The 18,796-nt window shown below is 41.0% G+C and overlaps 2 protein-coding genes across 2 annotated transcripts in view; both read right to left on the reverse strand.

The window, feature by feature from the left end:
• Positions 1 to 18,796, reverse strand: part of LOC127938555 (sodium/potassium-transporting ATPase subunit beta-1-interacting protein 2) — a 155,373-nt gene that overhangs the window by 131,971 nt on the left and 4,606 nt on the right. The window lies entirely within an intron of this gene.
• LOC127938553 (putative SCAN domain-containing protein SCAND2P) lies at positions 12,156 to 17,204 on the reverse strand. Its single transcript, XM_052535254.1, has 2 exons — positions 15,663 to 17,204; positions 12,156 to 12,350 (listed from the first exon to the last, which is right to left on the reverse strand). The coding sequence occupies exons 1-2, from the start codon at positions 16,782 to 16,784 to the stop codon at positions 12,348 to 12,350; spliced, it is 1,125 nt and encodes a 374-aa protein (XP_052391214.1). The 5' UTR covers positions 16,785 to 17,204; the 3' UTR covers positions 12,156 to 12,347.

Genomic DNA, 18,796 nt, shown 5'->3' on the forward strand with positions numbered 1-18,796 from the left:
CTGCATTCATAAGTCCTTGTGTTCTTTTAATCATGTACTCTAAATGTATGATAATTTTCCTCCATCAACAGTTTTCTGACAGTCTGACACCAGTCATGACCTACAAAATGCAGCGAACACTGCCGTCCGTAGGCCGTGTAGTAATGAATGTGTCAGAAATTTTACCACTTAATTACCAGTCACAGAAGACCGGAGGATATGCTATTTGCTGTGAACCTGTTTTTGGGCTGCTTAGTGCAGACGTGTACAGATTGCAGAGCAAAACTCTGATGACAATTCACAAAGGCGAATGGGATTTTGTCCGGCAAGGAAGGCTCAAGAGAACAGAAGACTACTCAACCCTTTATTTCACCTGGTATACAATTATATATATAAATGTAAAAGTGGTCCCACCATTAAATGCCATCAAATGGTCAATGAACTGATTAAACCTTCAAGCTGCAGCTGTGACCTTTCATTTCATAGGTCAAGCAATTAAATAAATTAAACAGGAAGAAAATATTGACCTGCTCCTATCAAGCCTACCAATGAGGGTCGCAAGGGCATTGGCCTCATTCTCATTTTCCACTATGACTCACGTCCATATGACATCGTCCAGGCTCAGCACATATTTCCCATAAGTGAAGACTCTATTAATGTCAAGCCCTAAAAATTATTATCGATAACCTCCTGTACAAGTGCATCCTTAAGAAAATGATGAGTGATGCTACATTACACTGTGACAGTTTAAGGTTTGTGGGCAGAATCTAAATGAAAAATTATGTTAATGGCATAGTTCACACAAAAATAAAAATACTCATATCATTTACTTATCCTCATGTCATTTCAAAACTGTGCAGCTTTCGTTCTTGTGTAGAGAACATTGGCCATTCAATGAAAGTCTATAGAGTCCAATGTTGCTTGAACTCAATGTTCTTCAAATTATAATCTTTTGATTTCATACAGGTTTGGATCAACATGAGTAAGACAGAATTTTTATGTTTGGATGAGCTATCAATTTATGTCAGCAGACACAACACAACATTATACAGAGTATTTTTCCAAGTTCCCCATTAAACTACACTGCATTATATCAACTAAATTATATTAAGAAATACCAGCGAATTATGTTATACAGGGTAAACAATCACACCATTGTCCACATTCTCATCAAGCAAGCCATAAATGTATTGGATAATCATAAAATAGTTAGATTGTGTATAAAAAAGAAAAATCCTCAAAAAATATTTGCTTTTAGTGCTCAAACATACAGACTTTCTAAGCATGGAGGCACCATGTGAATCAGAGCAGCTTTGCTTTTGGTCTGTGACATTCATCAATATAAAGCAAACATGCTGAACACAGAGACCTTCTGAACTCAGGTCAGTCTGCAGGACCTCACAGCAGCTTTTACACTTCTCAGATAGATCACTCAGACCCTGCCAGGTAAACAAGATGTGCCATAAGCCTGGAATGAAAGCCTGAAAGGTGACAGGCTGCAAAATATTGGCAGATGTCTAAAAATAATGGTTAGTTAATAAATACTTAGGTGCCCAGAACATAAATGTGCATCGAATTCAAAGTCTATGAAATCACTTTGGACCCTTCAACAAATATGAGCAACAGGTTTTGATTCCACACCTAGGGCTTCTTTTTGAACAGATGATATATAAGTAATAATAAACGAGTATTTAACATGTAACATTTACAGAAGATCATCTGAAGACAGAACTGCTGACTAAGTTTGAGTCATGCAAAAAAAAACGTTGTAATCTACAATTACATAAAATGAGACATGTTTGATTAAAACTAGTGTCTTGCTCAACTGGAACTGTAGTGAAAGTGGAACAACGTTTTATTGAATCAACTTTCAACTGAAACATCTAATGTACAGAAGAGTTCAATATTTTCTTTCTAACTTACTAGTATAGAATTACAGAATGCCAGGCTGCATACTATCAGAAGACTAAAATACGATGACACCTACAAAGCATCACTCACAACGGCAACCTCTGGAAACTATAACTGGTTTCTGCAAAGGCTACCGTTTCTTTTTGTCCTGCTTAGTAATATTCTCAGAAATTAGGTAATACACCCAATGTATCATGGTAAATTAATTATTCTCTCTCACAAGCTCTTAAAGCCAGAGAAGGTTATGTGTGTGATACATACTTCACCTTCTGTATGTATGTCCATTTTTCAGCTCAGTAGCAACAGCTGCATCTGCTGACAGGGATGTATACATCTAATCCTCAACAAACTGGAACAGAATGACTATCCACCCCTGCATGCACTACTAGAGTCATGTCTTCTACTTCACACACACACCAGCATCACTGTCGCTCTAGCCGAATCTCCCCACCAACCAGAAAAATAACAGTCATATGCAATGAACAAAAAAAATCTAACTTTTAAAGCATCAAAGTGCCAACCATACCATCTCTGATCCAGCAATGGGCTTCAAGGTATGCTATTGCACAAGTGCACTATCAAATAAAAAAAACGTAAAATAATCTATATTTATTATATATTGTTTCAACTACGAAAATAAGTGTTGTTACAGCATGGTCCATAAAACTAAAATTATTATTCTGTTTGTAAATTGACATGGAACGAGAGATAGAACGATAGACAGAACAATAGAACGATAGATAGAACGACAGAACAATAGATAGAGATAGATAGGGCTGCCATTGATGTCATTGGTGAAAAATAATAAGAAGAAGAAGGAAACTTTTGGACAGGTTTAATACACCGCTAGTGAAGTTCTAGGCTATTAGCAAGTTGAGATCTCAATTTAGCTAGACTGGCTGTAGTGTCCACAGGACACACAGAACAATAATGGGAGCTGACATGCCTGACCTTTCCTATTAAAACAGCCTGGCTGTTTAATACCGGCTGCCTCCACATCTTATTAGCCATCTCAGCACCTTGCGCAGCACTACGCTCTGTGTCTGAACCCAGCAACTTCAGCCACAACTCGTTAATTAATTTCTGCCCATTATACACCTCTCTAGCTCGTTTCTGGGGTATACACATGCACATGTGTGTATATATGTATACAGGGCCAGACTGGGACACAATTCTAGGCCAGGAAATTTCATACTCATCCAGGCCACACACAAGGGGCCAAAATTTTAGCTTTTGGGGAACAACAGCTTGTCACTGGAGCAGTACTCGTTCTATCTATCGTTCTATCATTCTGTCTATCGTTCTATCTCTCGTTCCATGTCAATTTGCGAACAAAATAATAATTTTAGTTTTATGGACCATACAACTCCAAAAAGAAATTGATGCTCCAGAAGGAAACATGACGCATTAAGAGCTGGGGGTGAAAAGTTTTGAACAGGATGAAGACAATTTTTTTTTTTTTTTTTTTTGAAATATATATATTTTTTCTATTTAGTACTACCCTTTGGAAGCAACAGAAGATACATGCATGAGAACACAAACACAAATATAGTACAATTTACCTTGATCTTAAAATTCTTAATGCATCGCGTTTCCTTTTGGAGCATCAGTGAATGTTTGAACCTTTTTTAATAGTTGTGTTTGAGTCCTTCAGTTGTACTCCGTGTAAAAGGATGGATCTCAAGATCATACAGTCACTGCTGGAAAGGGTTTAAATATGCAAAAGATAGTGGAAAACTGAAGAATATGCAGGAACTAGAGGATTTTTCTAAAGAACAGTGGTCAGTTTAACTGTTCAGAACAAACAAGGGACTCATGATTATAAACAACCATCACAAAACAGAAAGACCTGAGTCATGGATCATCCAGGTAACCACATTTTGAATAGGGTTATTTGAATAATAATAATAATAATAATAATAATAATAATAATAATATATATATATATATATATATATATATATATATATGTAAACATCTTTTATATAAAATATCTTACTCAGGATAGTACTAAATAAAACATTAAGTAGTTTTTTTGCATTTAGTATGATCTCTGTTATTTTGTTAAAATTATTCACATTTTCACAGATTCCCAAAATTTCACATGCCACTGTACATTTGTAAGTTTATTTAAACAGAAAACTTTTAACTGTAATAATATGTCACAGTATTACAGTTTTTACTGTATTTTTTATACAATAAATGCAGCCTTTGTGAGCATATTATATGACTTTCAAAAAGCTTTTTTCTTTACATTTTCCTGACCCCAAATTTTTATATTTCACATGTATAATGTATGTTCTTATCTTCTCAAAACGTCCAGAATAAATTACATTCCTTCAGATATGACCATTTTAGATGTATCAAATTCTGTTTCTAAAACACAGTCTTGCCTTTTATTGGCGGCATGGGCAATTTAACTTCCCGTCACAGGAGAACACGTTCAATCCTAATAAATCTGAGTGTAAAATGACACGGCATGGCATTTTAAGTTTTTTGCCCAACGTTTTGTAGCTACTATAAAATGAAAAAGAGGTTTCTTTGAAATCCTCACTCTACAGAATCTTTCTCAGGGGACGACAGACAAGCATGATAATCACTAGGAAATCCATCATTCCTGACCACTTCCCCAAGTCCAACAAGGTCACTCCGTTGAAACAGACAGTCTGACTCTGTTTCTGTCACCTCCAATGCAATCAGAACCTCCCCACAGTGGCGCACGGCTCATAGGTTTCAAGGAAATTATATTTATGAGTCGCAGACAGCAATCACTTTTCCACTGGGTACTACTGACACCCAGTACAATGCCACCAACATGCAGGCAGCCTGACTCACGATCATCGCTTCTTTGAGATTTCTAACATGGGCCGTTTTGGGTATTGAGAAGAGACATCCCCAAACAACCTAACAAATGATGAAGGATTACGGAAAAAATGGGTCAAAAACAAACATTTCCAACTGGAAAACGGCACATGTGTGTGTTTGTTTATAGTGCTACTGATGTTAAATTACTCTTCCCAGCAGGGCTCGACAGTGCGAGCATCTCACTTGTATTTGTGACTAAAAATAGATTTAGTAGGCCCTGTGGTCATAAAAAGTTGTGCATATATTAAATAACAAAAGTCTTAATTTTAAGAGATCTTAAGCTGAGGCTGGTAAACATAAATCCATTTACACCCTAATGTTTAATAAATAAAACTTTTAAAATCAATAAAATAAAATAAAAATCAATGATTTAATGAAATAAACGTGCATATTTGCACACTCTGTGCATTCTTAAGACATATGTCTTCATAAAGGTTGCCATGCATTTATGCTCAGCAAACGCTTATGATCGACTGCTTATGACAATGTTTATGATTTTCGTGTTGTAATATGCATTAGATAGTTGTAAGAGTGCATATTTTATCGCCATCATTTGTTTGAATGAACAGCTGGAAGCAGTAAAAACATTTAATAAGAATCCTGATGTTTTTGTGCTTGTTTATAATTTTAAAGTCCTGCATTATGTAGAAAATATTATATGTACAGTATACACACACACACACACACACATATGTGTTTGTATATATATATATATATATATATATATATATATATATATATATATATATATATATATATGTGTGTGTGTGTGTGTGTGTGTGTGTGTGTATAAAGAGAATATAATGCTATCATAGAGGAAATCATTTATACAATTAGCAGAAGCAACTCTGCTGTGAGATTAGTCTTGACTGGATTTTCCAATGTTTTAAATGAGTGCAAGACGGTGTATCTGTAAAATATAGACTAGCTCAGCACCCTGGGTTGTAGCCGTGGCATTTGAAAATCTAAGCACACCTAGAGTACCAAGTGTAGCGGTAGTCATGACGGCTGAACAATAAAGAACAGACTAATGTATGAGGATTGAATCTCAACGTGAATAACCAGATGAGCTGTTGACACTAGTCAACCAACATGGCAGTTCTGATTAAAGCTGGTTGACCAAAGAATTCTAGCTTGTTATGCTAGTTAATAATAAAAAAGCCTGAACTCAACACAGCACATTAGCTTCCTTTGAGGATTGCAGGGATGCTTTTCCACTCATTGAGGGAAGTCAAAAACAATAGCAATCAATTTGTTGATTTGTTGAGTTCCACAGATCAGCAAAACCTCATTTTAATTTAGTATGTCTAATACAGCTAATATATTCCATAAAGGCTTCTCTTCCTGTGCTATAAGAATGTAATTACTTTTCCACACTGTAATATGAAGCCATCAGCAATGGCCTGAGGCACATTAAAACATGTGATCTGCCATCGTGTGCCCTGCTAACAATGCCTTCAGTCCTCACAACCTGCTTCCATCAAAACCACTTCATGTGGACAGCACACACCTGCTCCTCTCATTATAATAGCCTTGAACCATATAGATTCCTTTAACAAGTGAAGGAAATGACGCTGGATTCCAGAGCTCTATAGAGCCACTAACTGTGGCTATCTTCTCATAAAAGTCAATAGAGCATCACAGTCCCGCCCACAGCTGGTTAATGCATTGGCATTTGGAGTATAAGCCATAAAAACGTAACCATACTTGGTAGACTTAAAACCAGCTATGGCTGTACTAAGCTATGGTAGTAGCTGATATAAACGCCAAAGGTTCATGGGGCACTAACCTTGTTTTGAGATAAATGCCTTTTATTCACGATGTCTTGGATAAGTACTTCATTACCCACAATCCTGAAGAATCCCACAATCCCACAGTGATGCATCTGATTGGTGGAACTCGTGGAACTGTCTGGTTAAACCCCACGAAGGTCTGTGAAGACTGAAGATCATTAATAAAAAAATTAAATAAAAACTTGTGTTGCGTTTTTGCACGGTAGACTTATCAGTGCAATCATGATCTCCTTGGCTGCCATGATGGCTTTTTTCAAGGAGGAAAACAAAAGTGTTCAAAGGTGGGAAAACCACTTTATATAGGGTCATGTAATGTTAGTTGAGTGTAGCGTGTCCGAGGGTCAGCTTGTGGGTTTTGTAAGGGCCAGCATGAGGGACAAGACCTACAAAGTTTTGGTGAGTTTTGCAGGGAGGTTGGTAAAGTAGCATTATCGTCCACTTTAGCTAGGCTACTGTAGCCTTCATACGGTATGAGTCATATCAAGCATTTTATGATGCCACTGTCAAAACAATATTTAGCCTAGGCATACCTTTTTCTGCATTTACTGAACATTTGTGTAATGGCAACAACATGTGTTGACGACTGAGCGGTGATTGCAAGTCAGGTACAAAGCACTGCACCATGTTGGTGACGTTAACCGCTTTCAAACATGCACACAATATATAAAATACACGACGATAAATATAAAAATCAATATAATACCTGTATAAAACACTATTTATTTACACGATTAATACTGAAAGAACTGCTATTACTGCACATTCACTATATAAAATAAAATTCACTGGAGGAAAAAGTTTGCACATCCGTCGTCAGATTTGGAAGTTGCTCAAAAGGCTCCTTCGCGGTTGTGGCTTCAGTCGAATTCAGTGAGGCGCGGTGGTTTATGGGATGAGTAGTTCCTTCGTTGAAATGAAAATATGTACACAGTCTTTTACTTACTCTTAATTTTTCACTCTAAATGATATGTTGTATGCTTATGAGTTCAGCCGTAGCTGGTTATCCTCAGACATGCTCTAAAAGTCTTTAGATACGGATTTTTCTGATATAATGTTTTCTATAATGTCACCTAAATAGACTAAATGTGGCCATATGAATGAGACGTACAGATCTTTTTTTTTTTTTTTAAAAGGATTTCAGTACCATGGACAACAGCATGAAAAATTGGACAAAATTCAGAATTTAAGAATAAGTAAAACTAATATCCTAATACATGAAAATTTTCAAAGCTGACATTGGATTCAATTAGCCACATCCAAGAAATAGAACAGGAATCTGACAGGAATTAGAATCACAAAAAATCCATAAGTATATAATGCTATAAATTAAATATTATATATTGGAAAAAAATTATAAATAAAATAATAATTACAAATAACACCAATAAAAAAAATTGTCCATCCATCAATAGATTAATAAATTACAAAAAAATGACATATTCTAAAAAATCTTAAAAACGATACATAATGCTATAAACTAAATATTATATTTAATGTTATTATATATATATATATATATATATATATATATATATATATATATATATATATATATATATATATATATATATATATAGTTTGCTTTTCTAGAAAATGTATGGATTTTTTTTTTTTTTTAATTTTAATTATTTTCTAAATTTGAATCAGAATACTGCATCCTGAAGTGCAATAAAAAAAAATAAAAAAAACTTGTATTGGTTAAAAGACCCTGGTTAAGAAAAAAAAAAAAGGATTTTTAAAAAAGGATGGCTGTATAGTATGTGCTAGATATTGTCTTTGACCCTTCAGACCTGCAGATTCTCAGCTGACCAGAACAGATGTGGAACAGCCCACCCCATCAGCGAGAATGCTTCTTCATCTGAGCCATGCCACAATGACAGATCACGCGTCAGGACAGGCCTCACAGCTCCTGCAGCAATGGAGCCGTCCTCAACCAGGCATGCTGTGGCGGTGTGAGAAAATCTCTTATCATGGTACGATATGCAGAGGCACAGTCGTAATCAGGCTAAGTGCCATGTTGAGGCGTGAACCCTGCTGAAATGCCATTCCAGGCACCCATAAAACACTTTATGGAAAATAAAGACCAATCACACTACTAAGTATCGATCGTAAATTATTGTAACATTTGCAGGCATGCATTCAGCAAAGAGATGTTAACCATAAGTTATCAAAGGGTATGTGTGGCTGTTCTGCTTGGTCATGTTCGCATGTCTTATAAAGCAGCTCTTCGGATTGGATTACATGTTTCCCTCATACAACTGTTACAGCTACATTCAATCAGTTTAAAGGAACAGTTCAACCGAAAATAAAAATTCTGACATAATGCATTTATCCTCATGTCATTCCAAATGAGTATGACTTTCTTTCTTCATTGGTGAAAAATGATGGGATGAATAAAAATACCCCTAAGTTATGAAATTGAAATAGGAAATGTATAGCAGTAGGCCTATGTATACATTAAAGGCTAACCAAGAAATGTTAAACCTAGATTTCAGCTTGGTTATGATTATGAGCACTCATCCTAAAAGCTTTTCTTATAACAATATGTTTTCAGAATACAATCTTTTGGATTATAGGACTACACGCTTTAAACAAGACAGTTATCAGATGCATTATCTGACAATTAATTTATAAAAAACATTTTATGCCATTTTTTGGATTTATGCATGGAATTGATCAAAAGTGACAGCAAAGACATTTATAAAGCTACAAAAGTTGTATTTTTAAAATCAATACAGTTTTGAACTTCTGAATTTTCGATTCATCATAAAATCCTGAAAAGGCTGTATCATAGTTTCCACAAAAATATTCATCTGAGAAAAAGATCACAATAATCCATCTGTTTGTAAGACACAAATCCATTGTTAGGGCATTTTTATTTTCCATAATCCATAATAACGATTCCTCCAGTGAAAAAGTGAATCCCTTGTTGACCTTTCACATCAAATATTCCCACCCAAATATTTGTTTAAAACAGTTTTGGACTGTTTTCACTAGTAAATGGTGCTTTCATTTGTGCATATTTCTCTCCTGATTCAGACAAAACAACTTCTTCACTGGAGAAAGCAATATTACACATAGAAGGCTTGTATTTTTTAAACAGAAACAACAGTTAGAATGATGGATTTGCTTATTTAAAATAAGGCAATTTTGCATTAATGATGTTAACTGATTATTGAGTATTGTGTATTATTGTGATAGAATAGAACAGAAAACCTGTTTTACTATGCTTGAATACACGTACAAACCAATGTAGCAAAAAATGCTTTTACTCACAGCCATTCTACTGCCCTGCCTCGTTTCGTTCTGCTGAAGCACATAAGCACTTTTGTCTGTATTCTCATGGGATCACATCTTCTAGATTCTACCGCTGCAGTCAGAGGTAAAAACCGTTCTGCTGTCGCAACAACGCAGAGGATTTATCGGATAGGTGATACGAATGCATTATGGGTATTCATATTTCCAGACAATAACACAAGGGACTGTTTATTATTAGATCAAAAACTATAGGCAACCGCATTAGGAGAAGATGTTCTAACAAAGCTTGCTGTAACCCAGCCAAACCGCAAAAGATGATGGCTTCATTCCCAGATGCAAAATGAGGTAACTTTACCGTAAAAAGACTTTCGCAAAGTGGCTGGATACAAACTGTGGTAGCAGAGCATCGAGTGTGGTGGTGAAAAATTTGATGGTTTTTGAAGAATGACAGTAGCAATGACAAGCAAGAAGAGAATTGGTAGACTGTCAGCCTAACAGACTAATTAATGGAACTGATTACACAGCTTAAATGTAACAGCATTCATAAATGTGTTCAAAGACTGACATTTAATCATTCATTAATGATGCAATGTTTAATTTCTGTATAGCATTACCTGTTAATTAAAGGCTGAAATGAATTAAACTGACAAGGATTAATAAAAGTGTATTCTGTAGTGATTTTTTTCAGTTTTCATGTTTTTGTTAAAATGTTCATATACGCTTCCAGTAAATTAATACATAACCTTTGAATATGTGGTTTAATTTTATACTTGATCACCAATTAACATGTTATTTATTTAGTTTCAATAAAATGAGATATCATTTTATTCAGAGTAAAATTGACAAAAATGAAAAAATATGACATTATGAATAAATATATGACATGACAGCATAATATGTACATGACAAGGTATAATATTATAACATTATTATACTTTCTAAATAATCTATTCAGTGTTATTTTAGTATTATTGAGATACTTTTATAGTTTTGATAATAATAAGATTGCTAGAAATGCTTGTAGTTTTTATTAGTTTGTGTTGTTTAATGTCAATGCAATGAGGCTGAGGCCTCCAGTACATTCCCGTTTCCCCCCTCGGACTTGGTTGTGGTTTTAGAGGTGTAAGCTCCATTCGAGCCAATTCAAGATATTTTTGATAGACATCTGACCCTTTAAACTGTAGGCCCCTTAAGTGGCCCCTACCTGCCTAAACTTTACACCCGGTATGGTCAAAGCACTCTTATACCCTCCAGTGGGTTATGTTACAAAAGTTCCCTCTGTCACACCACAATCAATAGTACTGCAGGCCTTCTGCTCACATACGTCCACAGAGCTGCCCTGTGGACAAAGACAGACCGACGGCCTGTGTGCCATGGTCCCCCCAAAGAGGAATTTTTCCTGCAACCGAGCAGAACCTTAGTCGTTGGATAGTTGAAGCTATCAACGTTACCTATGGGTCCTCTGGTCTTCCCCTGCCGTTGGGAGCCAAGGCTCACTCTACACAGGGTATGGCAACCTCTAAGGCCTTCTTAGCAGGTGTATCCCTATTGGACATCTGCAATGCTGCGGGATGGTCCACGCCTACACTTTCTTCAGAATTTACAATATAGATATGCGAGCCACTCCTGCCTCTTCTGTTCTCTCGCCTTAGCTGTGCTCTTCGGATACACACCAGGCAGGGATTTGGAAGTCTGGCAGCATGGGCACATCATTACCCAAAGCATCCAATGCAGCTCAAGTTCCTGAAGAGGAACGTCCCAAGGTTCCGAATGTAACCCTAGTTCCTCGAAGGAACGAAACGCTGTGTTGTATCGCCATACTCCCGGCACCCCTGCCGGCGCTTGCTTCCCTACTCGAAGTTGAAGCCAGCTGCGTGACATGTGCTTTTATAGCTTCCTGCTCATTACATCACCCCGCCCATGATGTCACACCCTTCCATTGGACAGATTGCACAAGGTATTCAGAGCCGGTCTCGCCAAAGGCGTTCCCCAAAGCATTCAAAGCAGCGTCTCATTCCTTCGAAGAACTACAGTTACATTCGTAACCTTGGGACGTTTTTATTAATTATTATTTGAATTGTAATTTAATACTTCAATTTGAGGAACGACGCCATGTCAACTAGCCTTGTCAACTAGCTTTAGACTATTATTTTTATATTAAATGTCAGTTCCATATTTATTCTAAATAATGAATATATGTTTATGGTTTTAGTTTTAGTTACCCTCTATTAACCCTTAAACTATAAAATAATTTGAATAAATTACTAAATGTTTACTGTAACAAGGTTCAACACAGTCTCAATAGGAAGGAAGAAGGCAGGGGTCGGCTTGTTGCTGGGACACTCGTTTATTCAGTAATACAAAATAAGAAAACACGATGCCCTCTGGGCGTAGACAGCAAACGATTGCTTAAACACGGTCAATAACTTCAATAACTTTAAAGCACTGTTGTAGCTTCCCTAGTGCAGAACGAGGTCCCAGCGTGTCTCTCTCTCCTTCTCTCTGCGGTGACTCGGCTTATATCCGGTCTCTCCACGCCAATTACTGCAATCAAACACACGTGTTCGTTAATTGCATTTGACCTACTTACGCCTCGCTCTGCTCCCTCCGTCTCTCTCCCGTTGCGGATTCCGCTAAACCACGCCCCCCTCGCCACATACCCCCACCGCCCGACTCAGGCCGGGGAGCCGTCCGGCCTGCAGCCTCCCCCCCCCCCCTCCTGGAGAGGAAGTCAGCCACAGCCATCTGTACACCCGGCCTGTGGATCACCTGAAATTTAAATGGTTGTAAAGCCAGATACCACCGGGTGATCCGCGCGTTGGTATCTTTCATGCGGTGGAGCCACTGCAGAGGAGCGTGGTCCGAACAGAGGGTGAACTCCCGCCCCAGGAGGTAATAACGGAGGGTAAGAACAGCCCACCTGATCGCTAGACATTCTTTTTCTATGGTGCTGTACATCGTCTCTCTCTTAGAGAGCTTCCGACTGATGTACAGCACCGGCCGTTCTTCCCCCTCCACCTCCTGGGACAGGACTGCGCCCAACCCTCTGTTCGACGCGTCTGTCTGCAAGATAAAGGGGAGAGAAAAGTTAGGTGCATTCAGGAGCGGTCCGCCACACAGGGCAGCTTTTAACTGGGTGAAAGCCTGCTGGCACTGCTCCGTCCACTGGACCGTATCTGGTGCCTCCTTTTTAGTTAAATCAGTCAGCGGGCTAGCAGTATCCGAAAAATTAGGTACAAACCTTCTATAATACCCTGCCAGCCCCAGGAACTGTCTAACCTCCTTTTTGGTCTTAGGCCTTGGACAAGTTGCAACTGCTGCCGTCTTATCAATTTGGGGACGCACCTGTCCATGACCCAAGTGGAAACCCAGATATCTTACTTCCACCCGCCCAATTGCACACTTCCTCGGATTAGCCGTGAGCCCAGCCCTCCTCAGCGTCTTCAGGACCGCTCGCAAATGCTGCATATGTCGCTGCCAATCCCCACTGTAGATGATGATGTCATCCAGGTAGGCGGCGGCATATGCAGCATGCGGACGGAGAATTTTGTCCATGAGACGCTGAAACGTGGCTGGAGCCCCGAATAGCCCGAACGGAAGAGTGACAAATTGGTGTAACCCGAACGGCGTGGTGAAAGCTGTTTTTTCTTTGGTCATGGGAGACAAGGGGATCTGCCAATAACCTTTAGTTAAATCCAGCGTCGAGTAAAAGCGAGCCGAGCCTAGCCGATCAAGCAATTCGTCCACCCGGGGCATTGGATATGCGTCAAATTTTGACACAGCATTCACCTTTCTATAATCCACACAGAACCGCACGGAGCCGTCTGTTTTAGGTACTAAGACGATCGGGCTCGCCCAGTCACTGTTGGATTCTTCTATTACTCCCATCTCTAGCATTGCCTCTAACTCCCCCTGAACCACCTTTTTTTTATGTTCAGGTAATCTATACGGCCGGCTGCGAACTACCACGCCCGGCTCGGTCTCAACATGGTGCTGAATGAGATTCGTTCGACCAGGCAGGGGCGAGAACACATCAGCAAAGGCTGCTTGAATGGACTTGATATCAGTGAGCTGCGATGGTGAGAGGTGGTCTCCTCCAGGGGCCAGAGCGAGAGATTGGGATTTTGAACTCGCTTCTGGACCGAGATCCTCCTCCCCACTCACTACCGTCGCCAGCAACACTGATTCCGCCTCAGACCATTTTTTTAATAGGTTGAGGTGGTATATTTGATGTGCCCCGCCCCTATCCGTTCGAGCTACCTCATAGTTAAGATCCCCAACCCGCCGTGTGACCTCAAAGGGTCCTTGCCACTTCGCGAGTAACTTTGAACTAGAGGTAGGGAGTAATACAAGCACTTTATCCCCCGGTGCAAATTGACGTAGCCTAGCCCCCCTGTTGTACAACCGACTCTGTTTGTCTTGAGCCTGCAACAAATTCTCCATGGATAGCCGCCCCAACGTGTGGAGTTTTGTTCTCAGGTCCATGACATATTGAATTTCGTTTTTACTAGCAGAAGGTCCGTCCTCCCAAGTTTCTTTAAGGACGTCAAGGACCCCGCGGGGCTGGCGCCCATAAAGAAGCTCGAAGGGGGAAAACCCCGTGGAGGCTTGCGGGACCTCCCGTACAGCGAACAAGAGGGGTTCTAGCCACCTATCCCAATTTTTGGCGTCTTCCTGAACGAACTTACGAATCATGGATTTTAATGTGCGATTAAATCGCTCGACCAGCCCGTCTGTTTGTGGGTGATAGACGCTTGTTCGAATCGATCTAATGCCCAATAATTCATAAAGCTCGCGAATAGTACGTGACATAAACGCCGTGCCCTGATCGGTGAGGATCTCCTTTGGGATCCCCACCCGGGAGATTAATTGAAACAGTGCACTCGCCACACTCTTCGCGGAAATAGAGCGGAGAGGCACTGCCTCAGGATATCGCGTTGCATAGTCCACCAGAACTAATGCAAAGCGGTGTCCTCGTGCTGACCGCTCTAATGGCCCGATGAGGTCCATGCCAATTCGTTCGAAGGGGACCTGCATTAATGGAAGGGGGCACAATGGTGCTTTTGGGGTGGCCGGTGGATTCACCAGCTGACATTCACGACAAGCCGCGCACCATCTGCGCACATTCTCGTGAATGCCCGGCCAGAAGAAGCGGGCCATGAGACGGTTTAGTGTAGCCGCTTGCCCTAAATGCCCGGCCATTGGATTACAATGAGCCGCCTGGAAAAGCATTTCCCGGCGGCTTTTAGGTATCAACAACTGGGTTGTATCTTGCTTTGTCTGGGCGTCTTGGGTCACCCGATACAACCTATCTTTTAAAATTGAAAAGTAAGGATAAGAGAGCGGTTGGTCAGGGAGGAGAAGCTGTCCGTCGATCGAGCGAACCTGGTCAAAAGCATTTTTTAGCGTCTCATCGCGGGACTGTTCCAGGGGGAAATCATCGCGCTCCGGGAGGATGTTCCGCTCGGGAGCACTCGGTTCCCCTGCAACAGGTTCCGGTGGTTCCGGTTCAGCCTCTCCCACCTGCGCAACCGCTACTCCATCCCTCCCTTGTTTCCCCCAAGAGCCATCCGAACATAAATACCCCAATAATTCATTAAACGCGGGCCAATTCGTACCCAAAATTATCGGATGCCTGAGGTGCGGGTTAACGGCCACCTCTACTCTATGTTTTTCTCCCCTAAATTTAATATCCACAGGCAAAATAGGGTAATTCACCACTTCCCCGTGTACACACCGAACCCTAACCATGCGGCTATTATCCAATGCCTTCGGATGAATCAGGCTTTGATGGATGGAGGATTGGTTACATCCCGAATCCACCAAAGCCTGATATGTACCCCCCCTGATACTCACTGGTATTTGGTATAAGCCAGCCTGATCGAGGGCAGCCTTTGGCGCGTCGGGGACCCGGATCAACGTCCCCACTTCCATCACCGGACACCTATCGATAAAATGCCCTGGGTCCCCGCAACGCCAACAGGCCGGCCCAGACTTTACCGCCACCCTGGCGGCAGGAAGTAGGTCAAGCGATTGGCGAGGAGAGAGCGGAGAGGCCGGGGCCTGGGGAACGGATCCCATGGGCGAGGTCCCACCCCTGGGAGGAGCCCTGGGACCTGCTGGTGACTCAGCCCCGTAATTCGTCCTCCACCTCGGGGCTAGCTTCGACGGAAGCCCCCCACGGGACCTGGGGAGAGGGACAGATTTAGGGAGAGAGAGGGGAGGGGAGGAGAGAGAAGAAGAGAGAGAAGCAGATGGTAAGGGGTCGCCGACCCCTGGACACGCCACCATTTGGTCTTCCGCCAGCTGGATGGCCTGGTTCAGCGACGTCGGGCGGTGGCACTGGACCCACTGCGCTGTCTTCCTTGGCAGCTTGGCCACGAACTGCTCCAGTACCACACGATCGATCACGTCCTCGACGTCGCTACTGTCGGCCATCAACCACTTGCGGCAGGAATCCCGGAGCTGCTGTGCCATCACGAAGGGCCGGCCAGACTCTTCCAGGGTTAGAGTCCTGAACCTCTGGCGATGTTGCTCCGGAGTCCGACCGACCCGCTGGAGGATGGCACGCTTGAGGTCCTGGTAGGCCAGGAGGTTTTGGACTGGCAGTTGGTGAGCGGCCACCTGCGCTTCCCCGGACAGCAGGGGAATGAGCCGCAGGGGCCAGTCCGCAGGGGGCCACCCTCGAGCCTCTGCCGATTTTTCAAACAGGTCCAGGAAGGCCTCCGGGTCATCCTGAGGCCCCATCTTGTTGAGCGGCAGAGGAGATGTCTGGTCTTTAAACGAAGGGGTGGCCCGGGCCTCCCGGTCTACCCAGCTCCGGAATAGCTCGCGGTCTTCATGCTGGGCCCGGAGGAGCGCCTCGAAGCGTTTGTCCTGCTCCTCCTTGATCGCCAGCATGTGTTGATGTTGTTCCTGATGAAGACCGGCGAGCGACTGGATGATGTCCGCAAATGGCGTACCTGACGGAGATTGCATGGCGGCGATGCTCTTCTTCCTTCCCGGGTTTTCGGCACCACTGTAACAAGGTTCAACACAGTCTCAATAGGAAGGAAGAAGGCAGGGGTCGGCTTGTTGCTGGGACACTCGTTTATTCAGTAATACAAAATAAGAAAACACGATGCCCTCTGGGCGTAGACAGCAAACGATTGCTTAAACACGGTCAATAACTTCAATAACTTTAAAGCACTGTTGTAGCTTCCCTAGTGCAGAACGAGGTCCCAGCGTGTCTCTCTCTCCTTCTCTCTGCGGTGACTCGGCTTATATCCGGTCTCTCCACGCCAATTACTGCAATCAAACACACGTGTTCGTTAATTGCATTTGACCTACTTACGCCTCGCTCTGCTCCCTCCGTCTCTCTCCCGTTGCGGATTCCGCTAAACCACGCCCCCCTCGCCACATTTACTAACACCAAAAAAAAAAAATAAATAAAAATAAAAATAAATGTAAAAAATTAATTAATTAATCAAAATTCTAATTTAAAGTCTATTAGATTAGCCACTTGAAAGGAACATTTTCTATTAATATTATTATTAAATAGAGATATTTCTGATTAATGCCATTTTTCTTTTCTTTTTTTAAAATAAATACATTTGTATTCTCAGTAACCTGTCCCGAAAAGAAAAATTAATGTGATCTGTTCATTTTTTTTATGTGAAAGGCTGGGTTGGAAAGGCTGAGCCATGAACATAAAATGCAGATTCAAATCAAATAGCTTTCAATATTTAAAAAAAAATCATTCAAAAGGCATCATAATACACATAATGCATTTCTTGTACTTTTCTTGGCTTTGATGGGTCAAAAGGGCAACTATGAGGAGTCTGTATCCTTCGTGTTCATCTACCGGGCAACATTCCAACATTTATACCTACTGTTGCTAGGAGACATTCCCGCTAATGTTTATGGCTTGCCTCAATCAAATGGGAAGCTGGCAAATAGTGTGCAGCACAGAACAGGTATCATCACCGTAACCTTTTGTGTTCTGAAATCTCACGTCTATGAAAGAGGCATCCAGGGGAGGGAAAAGAAAGGTTAATTTAATGCTGAAGGAGAGATGTCTGAAAAAATGTCCTGCAGCAAAGACTTATTCCCACCGCATGTTGGAGGCACTTGTGTTTATTGGTTTGTTAGGCTGGGAATGATTTCTAACATTTGAAAAGTCATTAAATCTATCTGCCTTTTTAGATTTGGATTGTGGTGTGGAGAAGCCAATTCAATTCACTTGCCAAATATCAAGGACTTCTTTTCCCTGAGAGACAGCTCTTCAGTCACAGTCACAAAGCCAAAGAGCTTCAGTAGTTCGCTATGCTACTCTGTCTCTATCCTGCTTGTCAGTCCGGGATTCCTTATTGTCAAATTCATGAAAATATTAGCAAACAAAGTGATCTGATTCAACAGTCCCACTTGCATGACAAATCAATGGATTTCCATCAAATACGATGTGAAGGGTTTTCCAGTGATGTGAATGTGAAATTGCTGTCATAATAACCAATCTGAACAGAAGTATTCTTGTTATATGTGCAGCGTTCATGTAGCTCAAACAGTAGAGAATGGTGCAAGCGACGCTGAGGTCTTAGGTTCGATTCCCAGGGGAAGTGAGAACTGATAATTTGCACCTATGATTTCAAGTCACTTTGTGTTTTCCTAATGCGTAAATATGTGATGTTTAATATTCGTGGAGTTAGATTAATGAGATTGCACGGCGGCAACAAAAATCAAGCAAACAACAAAATTTGGCTGATTTATGTGAAAAAGATAGCTTTGCCACATGTCGTTTAATTGTGCTGATGTGTGTGAGAGAGAGTTTGTTTTAAGGGGAAAAAAAGCATGTTAATTAGCCAGTTTAAATTCATGGTGTACAAAAACATTCATTTATACATGGTAGATTTATGGCATCAATGTTTTGATGAGATATGTAAATATTTGGATTCATTATGCAAAAAGGCTTCCTAAACCATCTGTCAGTTTTGGGAAACCAAGGTCACAAGGCA

The sequence above is a fragment of the Carassius gibelio genome, chromosome A20 (assembly GCF_023724105.1).
Source record: "Carassius gibelio isolate Cgi1373 ecotype wild population from Czech Republic chromosome A20, carGib1.2-hapl.c, whole genome shotgun sequence".
NCBI classification, from domain to species: Eukaryota; Metazoa; Chordata; class Actinopteri; order Cypriniformes; family Cyprinidae; genus Carassius; species Carassius gibelio.